We start from the raw sequence: 19,054 nt of genomic DNA, 5'->3' as shown, positions 1-19,054 counted from the left end.
TGAATTTGGTTGTAGAAAGTATCTGTAACAGGCTGGTCAGTGTCAGTGACTAGACACTTCCTTTTGGCAGGGTGAGAGACAGACAAGACAGGACACACTTTGGTTTCAGAGCACAGAGCAGGGTTGCCACACATCTGTGCCCACCATCCCCCTTGGCTTCATAGTCTGTAAGGAAAACAAAAGGATGCCAAGCGTGCATTCACATGCAGATGTTCAGCATGTGCTGACAACCTACCTGTTATGTTACACACTGAATCTTATTTTCTGAGCCCCTCAAAACCATCCCTTTTCTCTTCCTGAAAGAAACCTCAATTGACTGTTACTGTATAAAGCAGCAAGCACCCTCAGGGTACAGCCAAGGAGTGCAGGGAGCCTCCTCCCTTCAACTACACTGTGAACTAACAGCACAGATTAACAGCCACACACAAGCCCCCCACCACTTTCATCTACTAGAGGCTTTGGGGCATCTGCTGTCCTGTCCTGTTTAGGTAATGTAAGAGCAGAATTTTCTTTCCAACTTCGTTTGCTGCTCTTCCGAGTTCCAGAGGAAAGCACAAGGATGAGACAAGCTCACCCACACCTGCACACTCCAGAGTAAGGTGAGCCTGGGCTTCAGTCCTCCGTGAGCACTACCTACCTGTGAAAAACTGAGGGAAGCCCAGGATAAGTGACTCCAGCTGCTACAAAGCACCTCAGAGAACAGGCTATGAGACTAGCTCTTCAGCAGTCCTGTTTAGGAGAGCCTGGCCAAGTGGATAGAGCAGCACACGAAGTCACTCTTACTCTAAGAACACTGAGCTCAAGAGGAAGATCTGCCCACTTGCAGCCGTTTCTAAAGGTGCTTTCTAAATGCTGCTCAGGAAGTTTCTGCTCAGCGCTGATGCTTACTGCTCATAGTGGCTTATCTGCCTAGAAAAATGACTTTCAGATGGCCCCTGGTTATATGGGAGGAAAAAACCAGGCAGCCTCTACCCAAATGCCAGTCTACCTAGTAAAACAACACTTTATAGTTTTTTTAAACTTAAAAAGACAACGCTTCAACTCAGAAATATAATTTCTAACTTAACACTAACCTGGTTATTATTTAATAACTGCAGGAAAAAGTGTGGGGGTGGTGGTGGCAACAAAACCAATTAGGAATTTTTAAACTGTTGAATGCACATAAGCCATCAGCCAAATGACTGACAAAGCAGTCTTAAAAATTCATCAGGCCTGAGTAATCTAACTTCAGTAACTTAAAACCCACATGGGCAGTGTGCATGGAAATCCCTCTTGGCTCCTCCCAGTTAGGAGAACAGTCTGAAGGACAGACGCCATCTCCTGCAGAGCAGTCCATCCTTGCTTACCCACCCTCCCAAAGATAAACAGGCTCCAACAAAAGCGCCTAATACCTTTAAGGTGAAAAATAGCTCGATATCCTCAACATGCATTAAGTTGGGGGAGAAGAAACTAATCTTTTCCAGTCAGTTATGTATATATATTCTTTCTTACAAAATCTGTTATTATAGACTGGATCTTTTGGGTGGGCAGAAGAAACCTGGCAGTGAATTTTTAACTATCTGCATTAAAAAAACAAACAAACAAACAAACAAACAAAAACCCATAATGGTAGGGAAAAGAAAAAAATAAAAACGAAAAGGTCTAGAAGGGTAAAAGACAGTGTTCCTTTAGATGTAATTCATCTGCAAGAGTCACTCCCGCCAAGCAGTTTCATTTACGAGATGGCGGAGGGGGAGGAGGGGGAGGAGGGTACTGGTAAGCAGTCTGCCCCATATAGCCTATCATATTGGTAGCTCCTGGAGGCTGCGCAAACTGCTGTGACATCAGTGGCTGTGGCTGCTGCCCAGATCGGCCTATCCCACTAAACTGCTGGCTAGAGCTCTGGGAGCTCCTCCCAGCTGAAGTGGTACTGCTAGCCCCATAAGTGCCAGCAGCATACTCCTGGGCCGTGTAGCCACTGGTGCCATAAGCAGCTGCCCCGTAGGTGCCTTGAGCATAGGTGTATTGGCCTGCTTGTGCCCCAAAGGCAGAATTTGGGCTTCCATAGCCACTGCCATTAGCATAACTGGCTCTATCGGTTTCACTACGATCCCTGTAGCTTGTAGAATCTCTCCGGCCACCATCCTTGACCCCTCGAAGCCTCCGGTCACACTCATCCTGATACATCAGATTGGGATTGTTGGCTGAAGAAGTAGTCCGGTATCGTGAGCGGCCTCCTGGTGGGAAGAAAATGCCAAGTATGTGATACATACAAATATACATAAAGGGGCACAGAAATACTCAACACATCTTCCTTTGCAATGCTAGACTCTTAAGTTAATATTTATATCAACTTGGTGCCTTTTAGAGTATTTATGAGGATAACAAAAACAAGCTCAATACACCAAACTAGGGAGCCAAGAGTGCAGACCTGAGAGTACCTCACAGCTGAGGATCAACTGTATGCCTTTGGGGCTGGAGAGATGGCTCAGTGGTTAACAGCACCGACTGCTTTTCCAGAGGTCCTGAGTTCAATTCCCAGCAGCCACATGGTGGCTCACAACCATCTGTAATGGGACCCGATGCCCTCTTCTGGCATACAGGAGTAAATGCAGATAGAGTACTCATGCATAAAACAAATAAAACAAACCCAGGCTTGGCTGGACAGTGGTGCCCTTGCCAGCAGCGGGGAGGCAGAGGCAGATAGATCTATGAGTCTGAGAACAGCCCGGTTTTAAAAGTGAGTTCTAGGGCTGGAGAGTTGGCTCAGTGGTTAAGAGCACTGACTGTTCTTCCAGCAAGCACATGGTGGCTCACAACCATCTGTAATGAGATCTGATGCCCTCTTTTGGTGTGTCTGAAGACCCCTACAGTCTACTTATACATAATAAATGAATCTTAAAAAAAGAAAAAAGTGAGTTCCAGAACAGCCAGGATCATACAGAGAAACCCTGTTTAAAAAAATAAAAACCAAAAGATTCACAGGCACGTACTACTAGTTGTGAACATGCACCTTGTGACCCAAATTTTAAATAATGGGTCTTAAATTTTCAACTACAAAAATACTGAGCTGTAACAGTGGCACAGTGACAAAACTTGCTTTTCAACTTAAAATGAGGTCACCCAAAAGGCCACAAAGTTCTTTCCAACTCCAAACAAGAGGCCTCCCATATCAAAACAAACAAAAAGAAAAACTAAAAACTCACCAACAAAGAAAAACCAGCAGAAACCATGGCACAATTAGTGTTACAAGTCCTTGGCAGTACCTGGAAAATTCCAGGACTTACCCTTACCCCCTCCTCCGCCGCCACCTCTGTGGTCCACAAGCTGCATCAATTTTGGATTGATGGCCTGATTGGCCTCTTCCAATACTTTGATCAGCTCTCTAGCCTGCTTCAGGTTGCCCGGGGTAAAGAAAGTATAGGCAGTGCCCTTGTTGGTGCTGCGGGCCGTCCGGCCAATACGGTGAACATAATCCTCTGAGCTGTTTGGATAATCGTAGTTGATGACAAACTTGACATCTTCCACATCTTCCACATCAATGAAACATTGCGACGGTTGGTGTAGCAGAGAAAGAGGAGGTAAAGACATGGCAAGAGGTGGAGAGCACAAGTGCAGACGGCAGCGAGAGGAGAGAAGACGGAGTTAGTAGCTGCCCTGAGTAGGCACAAAAGAGACTCATCCCAACAGAGTAAAAGAGGGTCAGTGCCACACAGGACACACACGGCCCTGCATCTTCTTTGCTATTATTCTATAGAGCTTGTTCAGTACCCCAAAACTCCTGCCTTTTCAGTAATGGTACGCTGACAGGAGCTACACTGAGACCAGAGTACAGACTGACACATCCTAGTGCCCCCCTTTTAAAGCTGGAACGAGAACTCAGTGACCACCACTAAAGTGCAGGGCCAAATCACTTCTACTCTGTTGGGAGAAGCCTGGCACAGTCTACCAACAATACAACCAACTTACCTTCAGACCAGCCACAGAGCACCATGGAAAGGCACTTCATCTACTCACTACATCCTTAGACTTGATCAACAATTGGGTTCTCTCTTGCTCTTGTATTTAACAAGCAAACCAAAGCCAAAATACACACCTATTTTGCTTTGTGTGAACACCCATATTATCTTTCCCTTTTTAATCACAAGAACACATTACACTAAAATTTCACTCTACTGCCAAGCCCAGCTTCTCAAATGAGGTTTTTTTCCACTCAACTCAAGGTTATTGCAAACTTAGTACTTGTATCAACAATCAAATTGTCTATGTGACCTGAAAATTCAATAGCCAAAGAATGTGGGGAAAACCATGAAACCTTGAGACACACATTTATTATTCTGCACATGGCTGAATAACCCCCTAAAACTTTAAGTATGCAAATGTTAGTGTAATGCTTTCAGCTAAATGTAGTTTTTTAACCTACTTAACAAGCAAATTTAATAACAGAATCCTAATTTTTGGTGGAAAAAAATCTGCATTTTACAAAGAATATTCCGAAAATATCCTAGATAAAACACAGATTTCTGTGATAGAAATAATTAAAAAACATTCTCTGTTTGTTACCAGACCGATGCACACTCCCTCCTCCTTTGGGAAACCGCTGCAGCCGATCCCGTCTCTTTGCCTTTTATATTTGGCGGCCTCCTTTCGAAAACTCCGCCTTCTGACACGGGACCACTGGAGCGCGGGGAGCATGCATCAAGGGTCCGTGGCAGTGAGAAGTCCCCACACACGCTCGCTCTGTGAACTGGCTTAGATGCTTCTCTGTAGCCCCATTTGGTTGCCAAGCGCCGGAGAACCTGGGTTCAGGTAAAAATTTCAGGTCCTCCAACGCCTCCCCAAGGTTATTGGGGTGATTGTAGAAAAATTAAAAAAAAAAAAAAGTTACATCCAAAGGGTCAGACTTGCATCTATTGCCCAGACTGGATTAATTTCAGGGGAAAGGGGGAGAAGATTAAAAAAAAAAAATTCAGCTGTTGTTAGGGGCATGTGAAGTAGGGGCATTATGTCTGTTTCTTATTACAATAAAGGCTCCTCAGTCTTTACTGACCCCTAAAGTCCTGAATCACACCAGAAAGACGAGAAGGCACTTATCACAGGGGGCAGCTTGAGTCTCCGGCTTGGGTCGTTGATGCCACAAAGAAAAAAATGTAACAGGGCAAGTATGGAAGGGTGGGGCAGGATGGGGTGGGGGTTAACTCCATGAACACTTCTTCAGAGCTTGAACAATGCTCCTTTAGTCACTCCCACTGAGTGACCATGGGAAACTGAGCACGCTGAATTACTGCACTGGATGTACAGAAGTGTGCTTTCCAAGCAGCAAGCACCAGGGCTTCAGATGCTAACAGCTGGGAGTACTTCTGGAGGGGCTCGATAAGGGGTGACACGGTGCAAAAGGTCTTCATGCTAGAAGGGTGTCCTGAGTGTGCACAGCTGACTGAAGGCCACCTAAGAGCAAGCCTAGAATCGGGTTTCTCCAGCCCAGGCTGCCCTGAGGTTACTGTTGCACTACCACAATATTATCTTGCTGTCTTTATAGACGATGCTGCAGCAGGGTAAGAAATGGAAAGTTACATGTTTTGGTCAGTGGCCTGGGAGAACGTGTGGTTTAGAAAGCCCTATGCCATGTCCTGAAACTCCACTCACTAAATGGGAGAGTCTAGGACTAGCCAGCAGGCTCATCTAGAGTGGCATCGGGCCAATGGAGATTTGCCTCAGCCATGTACTGAGTGATCTGCAGTTGATATCAAAGCTTCTGTTAAAAAACAAAATGAAATAAATTCAATACTTTTAGTTCAACAGTGTGTAGTTTAAACAAAAAAAGGAAAAAAAAAGAAAAAAAAGCAAAATAAAAAATATCCCAGTGGAAAGGGAACAGTGGTCACCTGAAGATGACTATTATGAACTATGGGAGTCAAAGAACTTACCTGAAGGGATCATTTAAGAGACCATCGCTCCACAGAAGTGAAAAAAGGCCTGGTGACTCAGCTGAAAATAGCACCCCTGTCTATGAGGTAGAAGCCTTCACTTTCCAGGATCTTGTAGGACCTTGGTCAGAATTCTGCCATTTGTGGTGGGTTTTCTCCCTCCTTTTGATTTTTACAAGGCAGCAAACAAAGGGGCCCAAAACAAGCACTGATGTTGAGTAACAAGAAACAGACTCAGGCACCTTCCCTCTCCCCTCACTTGAATGAGGGAGGGTGGGATGAAGAGTCTAAGTTATTCTAACGGTAGCCAATTGATTTTGTTTAAAATATGCAAAAGGACAGAACAAATTTTTAATTGTCTAGGCAAGATGCACAAAGAAGCTACCAGCACATAGCAAGCCTGTTTTAAAAACCACCATTACTGAAAGCTTTTATGTAGATTGCTTTCAGGCTTCTGCCTTCTTTCCCAGGCCCCAGTTCTAAGGGCACAGACCCAGCAGAGAGGACCTCAGAAGAAAGAGACACCTTCCCACCATGGCTGCAGGTCACTACCTCTGAAGGAGGAGTTAAGTCGAATGGATAAAAAGGCTCCATCACTGCTAAATTCATATTACGTATCATGTCTATGTTAAATTGCACAGGGAAACTTGGTACTTCTCACCTTACTCAACAGGAAATTAAACACATCAATAATGGTTTCCACCCAATAGAAATGACCCCATCTCTCTAAGACAAGACCTTGCTACATAACCTAGGTTGCCCTCAAGCCTATAACTACCATGCCTAGCTGTAAAATTTTTCTGGAGACAGTCTTACACTGTAGCCCTGGCTGGTCAACAACTCACTACACACACCAGGTTTGCCTCAAACTATAGAAACCACTTGCCTCTGTCTCCCAAGTGTGGGAATCAAAGGCGTGTATTACCACACCCAGCTAAAATAATCCTTATAATGTAAACATTCTGGGTCAAACTTGTTCTGTTCACAAGAGTCCAAGTATCACAGGCTATTTGTATGTATTTTAAAGCAGGAATTAAAAGCATCAGAAGAACATATTCAGATTAAGTTCCTAAACCAGACATGTCTATGGCCAAATGATGGGTAAAGGGAGGAATAACTGCCAATCACATTACTGAAGAAATACTGAGCAATGCAGATTTAACAGAATGACATTATATATCAAACCCCTTTGAGTAAATGTTCATGGAAGTAGCCTCTTTGTATCTATAGTAAAGGGAAAAACTAAAGAAACCAGCTTGATAGCTAGGTCTAATTAGGCTCCCTCTATCCAGCCAGAAAACTGTAATCTAATAGTCATGCCTAAGCCTTGCTACAGACCAAAGACTGTTTGTTAGGAGCCAGACAGATCTTTGAAAATAAAGGGGGTGGGAACCACAGAAAACCCAAAATAATAACAGTCATATTAATAACAATATCCCCAACGAAGGTTAAAAGAAAACTGCAGGGAGGGGAAAAAATCACACTTATACCCACTTTTGACTAAACGTATGTACATACAATTGTCAATCTGACATGACAAAAAAATTATTTTTAAACCAAAAGATACACAAAGCACCGATAGAGACACCTAGCTATACAAACCTAGCCCACGGGAGGCTACATCTGTGGCAATGAGGATAGGAGCCTTCCCAGATCGGAACTCTGGAAGAGAAACAAAAAGGGAGGAAGTGAGGCTAAAGAACATGTGTAAATGACATGCCCCCCCCCCACACCCTTCATAACATGGGCTCGGTACCTTAATATATCTTATACCACACTCATTTCAATTTTTAAAAAAGTACTTTAAGCATTTAAAAAAATTGTTAAGCTTGCAGTGGTGGTACATGCCTTTATCCCAGCACTCAGGACATAGAGGCAGGTAGATCTGAGACTTCAAGGCTGGCCTGAACTTTACTGAGTCCCGGGACAGTCAAGGGTACATGGTAAGACTTTGTCTCAAAAACAAATAATTAAAATTTTCTGTGTATCTGTGCATGATGGAACCCTCAAAGAGTAGTACACACTCTATGGCTGAGCCATCTCTACAGTTCCTTTCATTTAAAAAGACTTAACTCTGGAGATGTATTAAAATATCTAGGGTTCAATTAACTAGAACAAGGCTAGGTATGGTATTTGGTCTACAAATAATATCTAGTACAATACTTATTTTTGCAAATAAAACTGTTGTTGGAGATGCAGCCAGGTCATGTCTACAATACTGTCTACGACTACTTGTTTCTGTACAATTATCTGGTCCTTTATAAACTGTTGGGGGAGGAGAGGACGCAGCAGCTACAATGACAGTTGTCAAAAACCTTTATTGTGCTAGGTATAGTAGCACACTTTTTCCCACATAATGCCTGGGAGGCAAAAGCAGGTAGATTTCTGTGAGTTCAAAGCTTGCCTGATCTACACAGTGAAATCCTGCCTATAAACAAACAAAACAAATAAAGCAAGCCCAGTTTTGTTCTTACCATTAAGTACCCAATCTCTTTCTGGTTGACTCTTGTCTCCATGGATACACATAGCTGGCCAACTATCAGAAGAATATTTATTATATATTAGAGATCTTTACAAAAAAATATTAGCACAAATTCTGATCCAAGTTATCTATGCAACAAAATAGAAGACTGCTCATTTACACATGCACACAATTATCCATTAGGATAAAATACACACCCACACAACAAGTCATTTGGAAGCTGCCTGGGCATAACAGTGCCTTTCTAATACTGCCACCCTTTAATACAGCGCTGATCCCCAACCTCACAATTATTTCACTGTTATATCACTAACTGTAATTTTGTTACTGTTATGAATTATAAATGTCTGATATGCAGGGTATTCGACTTCTGTGAAAGGGTCTTTCAACCTCCTCCACACCTGAGGAATCATGACCTATAGGTTGAGAACTGCTGGCATAAAGCTATCTAGGTGCTACACTCACCCATCTCTGCGCATCCTTCGAGTGAGGTCATCACAGCGCCTCTTTGTCTCCACAAATATTATCGTCTTATTTTCCTTTTCTGCCATGATTTCCTCCATCAGCTGGATCAATCTGAAAAGATGAACAACAATGCTGTCATCACCCAGAAAAAAATCTTCCTATACACCAGCCACATGTTATTCACTTCCAAAGCCACACACCAAAGAGTGATGGCTTATGTCTACAATCCCAGGAGCACTTGACAGGCTGAAGCACGATGGAGAGTTCAAGACCAACCTTAGCTACATAATAAAAATCTTCTATTCCAAAAGGGGAAAAAAGACCTTACCTCCCCCCTTTTTGAAGACAGGGTTTTTTCTGTATAGCCCCAACTGTCCTTGAATTGCCTGCTTCTGGAATGCTGGGCACCCACTGAGTGGCTCACAACCACCTCTAATTCCAGCCCCAGGGGATTTGAATTTTATGGGCACAGCACAGGAAAATAAACAACAAAAACTAATCAGACTGTAGTCATAGTATTTGTCTAGCATGCATGATGGCCTAGGCTTAATCTCCAGCAACATATAAACCAAGCTTGGTGGAATAAGCCTAATATCTCACTCAGCATGGGGGAGGCAGAGGCTCAAAGTTGCCTTCTGTTAGTTACACCATGAGCTCCAGGCCTGCCAAGGATAGAGACCTTGTCTCAAGTAAATCAACACAGTTTAATTCCAATTCATACTAGACTCAAAGCAGATCTGAGATATTTGCTATTACCCATTTCTCAGAAATGAGGTGAAAGGAGGTTAATCTTAAGCCCACATAAAACCTATACCATGGGCATTAAAAAAGCCCAACATGTAAATGCAAGGATCCAAGATCAATGAAGACAATGTTCTAATGTATGATGCAATGTTTTCAACCTCCAAAAAAAGAATAATCAATCAATCAATCAATCAATTTCTCAGCTGTTGTAATACAAATGTAAACCTAGCACTTGGGAGGCTGAGGAAGGGAGATCATGAGTTTGAGGACAACCACAGGATACCTAGTGTGGCCCTGTCTCAAATATAAACCAAACTTAGTATCAATTAGTGGATTACACTTAATTATATTATCATATGCTATGACATCTCTTTCCATACTTGTGATCTTTTTCACTTTCCATACAGACATCCACAATCTGCAGGATGTTGTGGTTGGCACTCAGCTCCAGATTGCCCACATTGATCTGGGTGTAGTCACGCAGGAAATCCTCTGCAAGCTGCCTTACTTCCTTTGGCCAGGTTGCACTCCACATCAGTGTCTGACGGTCAGGCTATCAAGAAAAGAAGGCTCTCCTTTAGATTAAGAAACTATTAAGGAACAAATAAGTATAAATATAGTGATCAGGTTTACAAACCCTTATTTGATCAACAATTTTACGGATCTGGGGTTCAAAGCCCATGTCAAGCATCCGGTCAGCCTCATCCAACACAAGGTAAGTACATCGCCGAAGGTTTGTCTTTCCTGACTCCAGGAAATCTATTAGACGCCCAGGAGTGGCTATGCAAATCTCAACACCTATAAAGCAACAATAACAACAACAAAAAATCTAGTCCATGAAGAACCCTTTCTTACTTACATAATATCCAACCTCAGCACAAAGAAACTAGGAAGCCCCAGGCCTAGTGGCTGCATTTAATGTTAGAGCACTTGCTAAACTTACAGTATCTAAGAACACGATGTAAGGACAATGTCACAAACAGTAGATTAAGTCCCTAGTCACACATTTCCCCCAACAAAACCACAATCTCAAGAATTTCTACACCATTGAAAATACTGAATTTTCTCATAAGAACTCAATGCTCATTTTCATTTATAGAAATTGGCAAGCTTTTTTTTTTTTTTTTTTTTTTTTACCTCTTTCCAAGTCTCGAATCTGAGGACCTTTAGGAGCACCTCCATATATGCATGTACTCTTCAACCTAGAGCATTTTCCATAATCATCAGCCACCTGCTGCACCTGCTGAGCAAGCTCTCTGGTAGGAGCTAGCACTAGACACTGAAACAAAGGGGGTGGGGAGAAGCAAATAACCCTGAGACAGCCACCCCAACTCCAACAACCCCCCAAATCCCAACCACCCTGAGAATCAAAAGGTAGTCGAATTTCCCTTTATCTTTTAGTATTAAGCCATGGAGACTCTCTGGCCTTTCAACTTCTAATCTCTTAAGTTTGGCAACCTGATCCCGAGATCCACATGGTGGAAAGAACTGACACTTACAAGTTATCCTTTGACTTCTACAAAATAAGGCAGCATGTACCCAATCCTTTCAAAAGAATAAGCAAACCTAATAAAATTATTAATTAAGAATTATGTTCAAGGGACAAATGGTTGAATACTTACCTAGCATGCATTAAGCCGTAAATTCAACCCCCAGTACCAAAAAAAAAAAAAAAAAAAACCAAAAAACAAAACAAAACAAAACAAAAAACCCCAAACAAAGAATTGCACTTAAGTTTGCTACTAAAACTGGTTCAAAGACTAGGTTCAGTTCAGAGGTGGAGCTCGGTGGTGGAATTACTGTTTAGCACATACAAGGGCATAAATCAGATTACAAACAAAAGAGGAAGAATGCCTTAAATCCATATTTTATTGTGCACAACTTTGGGCAAGTCATTTAATCCCAAATAAGATAGGCCAATACCATCTCTACATATGGAGAAAAGAAGTGAGAATTGAGTAAGAGCAGGGGCCAGAGAGATGATTCATAAGAATTAAACTGGGCACAGTGCCTAAAATTCAACCACCATTCAAAATAGTTATTCTGAAAAATTGCAAAGGGTAACACACTTACAATTGGGCCATCTCCTCTTTCCAAGTATGGCTGGTGGTTTATATGAACAATTGCAGGCAGCAAATACTGGGGAGAAATGAGAATCAACAATGTCATACAAACCTAGGCCATTAGCCTAACAGATGCAAGTTAAACCAGCATTAACAATAACCTAATGGGAAATGGGAAAAATAGAATAATTACCGCACTCCAGTGCAATGTTAAGCATAAAGCTGAGATTTTTTTTTTTTGTTTGTTTCTTTGGAGATAGTGTTTCACCATGTGGCCTTCTCTGGCTATCCTGGAACTCACTACATGTTGGCCTCAAAAATCCACCCACCTGACTCTGCCTCCCTTGTGCTAGGATTAAAAGTAGGTTCATCTTGCCATGCCTGCACACAGCACTTTGACTATGAGGTTAAGAACTGAGAAAGTGTGAGGCAAGCATGGTGGCATACCTTAAATCCTAGCACTTGGAAGGGGACCAAGATAGGTTGTTCTGAGCTCAAGGTCACCCTGGTATACAGAGCAATAGTCAGAACTACACAGAGAAACTATCTTGGGAAAACCACCCACTCACCCACAAAAACCCAAGAACAAACGAGAAACTAAGACAACTAGGATAACAAAGTAAGTTACCACAATGTCAAAAACTTGGTACTTACCGCCAATGTCTTTCCAGAGCCAGTCTGTGCAATGCCAACCATATCCCTGCCACTAAGAGCCAAAGGAAATCCCTGGCACTGAATGGGAGTTGGTTCTGTAAAGTGCTGATCCATCAGCACATCCATTACATACTCTGTAAGAAAGTAAACATATTACTACCTTTACTAGTAAAACTAAGGGTACATATGAAGTCTTAAAAAGTAGCACTTACTGATGGTAGGACTTACTCTGCTTTATTATTTGCCAAGAACGTTAAACCCAATCTCTGGCCCACCCAACACTATCCTAACACACCGAATAGCACCGGCTCATTTACTGTTCCCCAAGTTCCTAGAAGAAATATTATAAAATACAGGGGCAAAATACTAGTATAAGTTTCCACACTAAAGGCAAAGCAGAGGCTGAGGAAATGGCTCAGTTGTTCTTGCAGAGAATCCAAATTGGTTCCCAGGATCCACGAAAGTCTAACAAGTAACTGTAATTCCAACCTCAGACATTCTGATGCCTTCTTCTGGACTCCCCAGGAACCTAACTATATAAAATAATCTTTCAAAACACAAAAATTTGTGCAACATGATATCTATTGAAACTAGTAATTAATCTCCATTCAAAAAAACTGGAAACAGAAAATTACTATTCAAAGCCAGGCATGGTAGCACACAACTTTAATCCCAACACTTGGGATGCAGAGGCAGGAGGATCCCTGAGATCCAGGCTAGGCTGATTTATATAGTAAGGCTTTATCTTAAAAATTAAAAACTCAACTTTATTATTTTGGGTGTGTGCTGAAGTGGTTCTGTGTCCTCCTTTCATGTTTATTTGATTTCCAAAATGTGAACTCAAACTGTCTAAACACCCTTACCCACTTGACTGGTCCCAACTCCCAATTAAATTACTTTCTTTTCCTGCCTTCCCTTTTTTGAAGACTTGGTTCACTGTGTAGCCCTAGCTGTCCTGGAACTCAGAAATCTGCCTGTGTCTGCCTCCTGAGTGCTGGGATCTAAGGTCTGCAACTGCTACTATCACCTAGCTACTATCTTTGCTATATAAAAGATTTCTACTATCTTTTTTTTTTAATGTTTCCTTTTTTAAAAAAAGATTTATTTATTTTATGTATGTGAATGCATACATGGTTGCTGTGTTCAGGCACATCAGAAGAGGGCATCAGATCTCATTACAGATGATTATGAGCCACCATGTGGTTGCTGAGAATTGAACTCAGGACCTCTGGAAGAGCAGCCAGTGCTCTTAACTACTGAGCCATCTCTCCAGCCCAGATTTCTACTATCTTTTAGACAAAATCCTGAGACTTTCAAAACCTTTAAGCACCCTCCTTAACACAGGATTAAAGAACACTTACGTGGAAAGTTAGCATGATGGAAGGCAAAGACAGGTTTTGGACAAACATCTCCCCCTCTCACCGTAATCTCTTTCTTCCGACGTAGCTCGTCAACCTCATACTGTGGGGGAGGAGAATAAAAACAACAAAGTCCTCATTTTAGAAGCTTTATTATCACAATGATATATGCTAATGCTTTCTACATGAATCCAAGTTTGTGATGCACATGGCGAAGAGAAAACACTCAAGAGTAATTCCTAGCCAGGTTAGGTGGTACTCTGTCATCCCTGCACAGCAGGTAGAAGGATCAAGTTCAAACCTAACCTGGTTTCTAAACAAGTTCCAGACCAGCCAGGGTTACATAGTGAGACAGTCTACAACAGACTCGGGCCCAAATGATCTTTCCATTATATGATTTTTCTGGACAAACAATCCTCTGGAGAGAATACATCATTAGGTGGTTAAAAGTACACAAATATAAAATGTTAAACTAATTTTATAAGCATGTAGGTTAATGGTGGTTTAAACTTTACATGCATATGGTGCTAGGTTTGAGTGCAGCACGGCAGAAAAATAGCTCAATAGCTGAGCACCTGTCTTCATGGATAAAGGTTGGCCAGGGTTTGACCAAGAAAAGATCACAAGGTGTAGCTTCCCATGCCTATAACCCTGGCAGTCCAGGAGCTGAAGAAACAGGACAGCAAGTTAAAGACCAGCCTGGAACTACATAAAATGTAGACCATTCTATAAAGAGAATAATTTTATCACATAAAAATTAAAACACAAAGGCAAGGCATGGTGATGGAATTCTTTAGTCCTAGTACTCAAGAGACAGATACAGGTGGATCTCTGAGTCTGAGGCCAGCCTGGGTTGCAAAGCAAGTTCCAGGTTTGCTGGGGTTACAAATCAAAACCCTGTCTAAAAACAACAAAAACTACTTAAACAAGCTGACTGATGGTGCACATGCCTTTAATCTCAGGACTTGGGAAGCAGAGGCAGGTGGATCTCTTGAGTTTGAGGCCAGTCTGGTCTACAGAGTGAATGCTAGGACATCAAAGGACTAATAAAAGAAAACAAACAAAATACCCACATACAAAAACAAAATCACAACACATTAAAAAAAATCTGACATAATTTTAAACATTCACTCACCCGCCCTCCCTTCTTACCGGAGTCAGTCTTGCTACTTCTGGATGTTCAACATAAAAGTTCTTCTCAAACTTGGGGAGTTCACTCAAATCCCACTTCTTTTTTCGTAAACGCTCCCCAGGATTACCAAACTTCTTCGGGGGAAGCCCACTGCCACCTCTTGTTCCAAACCTAGAGACACAACAAAACGTAGATTCATTACTACCCATCTCCTGATAGGAAAGGAGACGACTTCCTTGCATCTCAGTTTTCCACCTATTTTAGCTCTTTAACAAAGTTACTGACACCAACTAAATGTAGTTTTAAATGGCACTAGAGATTCTAGATAGAATAAAAACTAATGGTCTCTGCTCTTGTAGGAAGTGGTACTCTTAAACTATAAGAGCAAGACTGTCAACAGGGAGAAAAATATACTTCAAGGAAGTCCTTCAGATTTACAACAGCTTTTTGTCCAGTTTCCCCACTTTTGCTGGGCAAGAACTTCTCTAATTTACAAGGGTAAACTACTGGGACATCAGGGTATAGTGTTTAGTTTACTCTACAGAACCAGAATAAAGTTGTCCTTTTTTAAAATTTTATATTTTACTTTAAATCTCCCTTTTATTCCCAAAATAGTAATACTATTCCTGTTTTGAGGCAGACCCTCATTCTTCCTGTACTCCCCCCTCAAACTCCCAGCAATTCTCCTGCCTCAGCTTCCTAAACACTGGAATTATAAATGTGAGTCACCACCCCAAGGTCAAATAAAACTATTTAGTTACAGAAACAAAACAAAAAACATCAATATGTAGGTTACAGGTGTTTGTTTTGTTAATAAGATTCAAAGCTAGAAAAGGTACTGATGTGTAATCCTAGCACTTGAAAGCTTCAAGTTCAAGATGGCAAGGTTAGAGTTCAAGGCCAGTCGATTCCGAGTCAAAACAAAACCCCTTCCAACAAATCTAAAGTAAGTCTTGTCTTTTAGATATCCTTTATGACAGACAGACAAGCTAAACAATATAGATGTGGCTACTTGCCAAACCCAAGATGTAAAAAATTAGAAACTACTTTTCCCAGAACAATCCTAATATAACCTCTTTGTCTAATCTATGTTAAGTACAGAGCTTAAAAAAAATCTCATTTCCTTTTTTGTTTTGTTTTTTGAGTTCCTCTATATGTAACCTCTGCTGTGCTGGAGCCCTCTTTCCACCAAGCCCCGCAGATCTCATTTCCTTATTCCTTGTAAACCACTACAGCACTGGAGAAAATTCAATAGTACCTACTTTAAAAAATATCATTTCAAGACCTGCTAATATTAGGAAAAGTAGCAGATAATACCCTCTTCATCAGAGCCTGGTGTGACAGCCTACATCTGTGTTCCTGAACTTGGGACACTGACACAGTGAGGACATTCTAGGTCAACCCTTAGCTACACAGCACTGAGACAAAACACCCTGCAATTATTTATGGCCAGAAATGTTACTGGAACTCACTGGGTATCTATATTGAGCAGGCAGAATTTGGGTGCCTTATTAATAACACTGCTAAACCAACACTACTAGAAAGAAAAATATAAAATTGAGCACACCCACCAAGACCATTAAAAGGTCTCAGGCTTTTCAACTCAAGACTTCAGTGAACAAGGGCTTCTTCTCATTCACTCCACTTGTAAATGAAGCAACTAATCCAACTCTATAACACTTCTAAGAAATAGTTCTTTTTCAATCTTGAAAAACCCAGTCTTTAAGAGGGTTTAAGCTCAACTCAAATGAGTGTAATGTGGTTATGTGTTATTTTCCATTGTGCTTGCTAGAATCCAAAAATGCTTGCATTTAATGATCTAGGAAAAAATAAAGCTTCCACAAATAAGATTCCTTTACAAGGTTTATTCTAACTGAATTTTTTTTCCTACCACTGCCCCCCACTTTGAACTCGGTTAACCATTGTCTTGTTTTGAGACAAGATGCATGTTGCCCAGGCTAGCTTTGAACTCCAACCTTCTGACTCAGTCTCTAAGTGAGGCAATTACTGGTATGTGTCCATCTGGAGTTCAACAGCTTTGTTACCTTTTTTTTTTTTTTTTTTTTTTTTTTTTAAAGATTTATTTATTATAGGTAAGTACACTGTAGCTGTCTCCAGACACACCAGAAGAGGTCATCAGATCTCATTACAGATGATTGTGAGCCACCATGTGGTTGCTGGGATTTGAACTCAGGACCTCTGGAAGAACAATCAGTGCTCTTAACCACTGAGCCATCTTTCCAGTCCCACTTTGTTACTTTTAAAGGGTTGTTTTTTTCTTCTTTTTTTTCCTTCTAGGTAGAATCTCATTATGTAGTCCTGGAACTTACTATGCAGATCAGCTGGCTTTGAACTCGGAGATACACCTGTAATGTCTTTGCTTCCCGAGTCCATGTGCCACCACAACCAGCCCCCCTTTTCATTGTATCCAAATAAAAAGCACCCAGAGTTTATCTAAATGTGAATAGTTTCCATTCTCTATTTTTGAGAAACAATGTTGGCATAAAGCTTTTTGCTGTACTGATTCCAGGGCACACATTCAAGGATTTCTCTAGCAATACACCACCCAAAGCTTCCTACGTTAACTAATTTAAATATATATAAAAACAAAACTTCCCAGCTTAGGCCTCAAAGTCAACGGGATCTTTAAAAGGCAATTAAAAAAAAAATGTCACCTGCCCTCCTGGCTCTCCCAACTTCGATCTTTTAGAAAGCAACTCCAGCACCTCCCATTCTGATGTTTCCACTTAACCGAAATATGACAGAAGGGGAGTAAAACCTAGTTTAGAATCAAAAAGGTCTTTCCAATTCCAGTCCTTCTCTAATAGGGATGGCTAACATAGCGGAAAGGAAACCATCTCAAGGCAGTCTTTCCTAGATTAAAATTTGAGCATCCGTGTTCTCCCCAGACAGACGCTGCGGCCGGCTTGCAGGGATCAAATGATCGGCGAGCGGGCCAAGAGAAACCAGGTTAGCCTGTCACTTCGAAGCCAGGCCCGCGGTCCGCAGAGGGGCCCGCCCGAGCCTGAGGCCCAAGCACCGCCGCCATTGTACTCCCCCAGCCTCAGGCTCTACGGGCCACCCCGCCCCCCGCCTGTACCTCCCCCTTACCCTCCACGGTCCCGGTCACGATCCCGATCCCCAAAGCCGCCTCCGCGCATGTTCCCAAACGGATAAAGATCTGGGAGAGGGGCACGGATGACTGAGCTTGGGAGAGATTGCGGCTCTGGTCTAGTGATGACCGATGGCGGCGGCGCCTCCGCTGTTGGGGCGGCGGCAGGCGCGGCGCTGTCTCGCTCCGACGCGCTGTCTCCCGTCGCAGACGCCACCGTCGCCGCCTCTCTCGTCGGAGACGGGAGCAAAATTCAGAGAATCGGGGTTGTTAGTACAGTTGGGAGGTCTGGTCACGCTCAAACCGGGCGGTGCCACGGTTTAGGCGTCTCCTTTCCTTCCCAGCAACTGCACAAAATGGCGGCGGCCGCTGATACTTCTCCAACTACGCTACGCACGGCCGAGACCCTACGTAAACAGCGTCTGGAGGGCTCCTCGCGAGGCTACAGGCATTCTAGGAATCGTTTTACGTCAGTGACGGAGATGGGTGCTCTTGTCCGTCCACCTAAATAAAGCAGTGTGCGCAACCGGCGTAGCGTTCTCGCGCCGCCAGCTCTAGAACGTTGGCTGGGGGTGGGGCGAGGCGTCTGCACGACGTAACTTTGTTTGCGCCGTTGGCCAGCCCACTATTGCGAGGATGCGCAGTCTTCGTAGCGCATTCTGTTTAGAGAATGGACTTTTCCCAGCATTCCGAGCTCAAGCAGCATTTGAGGCCGGGCTTGTGCTTACACTGTAGTCGCTGTCCATGTTGCCTTGGTCAGGCTTCGGGGATCTGTGGGCAGTAGAACCCGGAGTCTTGAGATCCTCTCTATTGGCCTTGGCATCTCGCCCCAACGCCCCGTGTGCCCCAAGCTGGCCACACGTCCCGGCGCCATTTCCTTCCCGTTGCTTTTCGCCGCGCTGGCGCCGCAGCCATGTTGGAAGCGTCGAGTCGCTCTCTTCAGTGGGCAACAAACAGCCCAGCTGGGCTAAAAGACACCCTGTGCTTCCCGCAGTTCGTGCTGAGGTGTCATTTCCCGAACAAAGTGTTGTCACCTTTTCCGCTGGCCGTTCTCGACGCCTAATAACAGGCCACACCTACCCAGGGTCCTTTCTAAAGTCCTCGGACCTTAGCCATCATTAAAATGGGTGCCTCACAC

General features: G+C 42.8%; 1 protein-coding gene across 2 annotated transcripts; it reads right to left on the bottom strand.

The window, feature by feature from the left end:
• Nucleotides 1-1,476: 1,476 nt before the first annotated feature.
• Nucleotides 1,477-18,272, bottom strand: DDX17 (DEAD-box helicase 17). Of its 2 annotated transcripts, none has more exons than XM_080939356.1 (13): nucleotides 17,916-18,272; nucleotides 14,825-14,975; nucleotides 13,676-13,775; nucleotides 12,315-12,448; nucleotides 11,671-11,736; nucleotides 10,735-10,876; nucleotides 10,235-10,395; nucleotides 9,978-10,150; nucleotides 8,854-8,964; nucleotides 8,381-8,442; nucleotides 7,509-7,568; nucleotides 3,267-3,509; nucleotides 1,477-2,216 (listed from the first exon to the last, which is right to left on the bottom strand). In XM_080939356.1, exons 1-13 carry the CDS (start codon nucleotides 17,963-17,965, stop codon nucleotides 1,711-1,713), a joined length of 1,959 nt encoding a protein of 652 aa, XP_080795482.1. In that variant the 5' UTR covers nucleotides 17,966-18,272; the 3' UTR covers nucleotides 1,477-1,710. The 2 variants fall into 2 exon arrangements, with proteins under 2 accessions (XP_080795482.1, XP_080795483.1); XM_080939357.1 differs by having other exon boundaries at nucleotides 3,273-3,509.
• Between the last annotated feature and the right edge of the window lie 782 nt (nucleotides 18,273-19,054).

Source organism: Micromys minutus, assembly GCF_963924665.1.
Source record: "Micromys minutus genome assembly, chromosome: 27".
NCBI lineage: Eukaryota > Metazoa > Chordata > Mammalia > Rodentia > Muridae > Micromys > Micromys minutus.
This window is presented reverse-complemented; position numbering and strand designations above follow the sequence as displayed.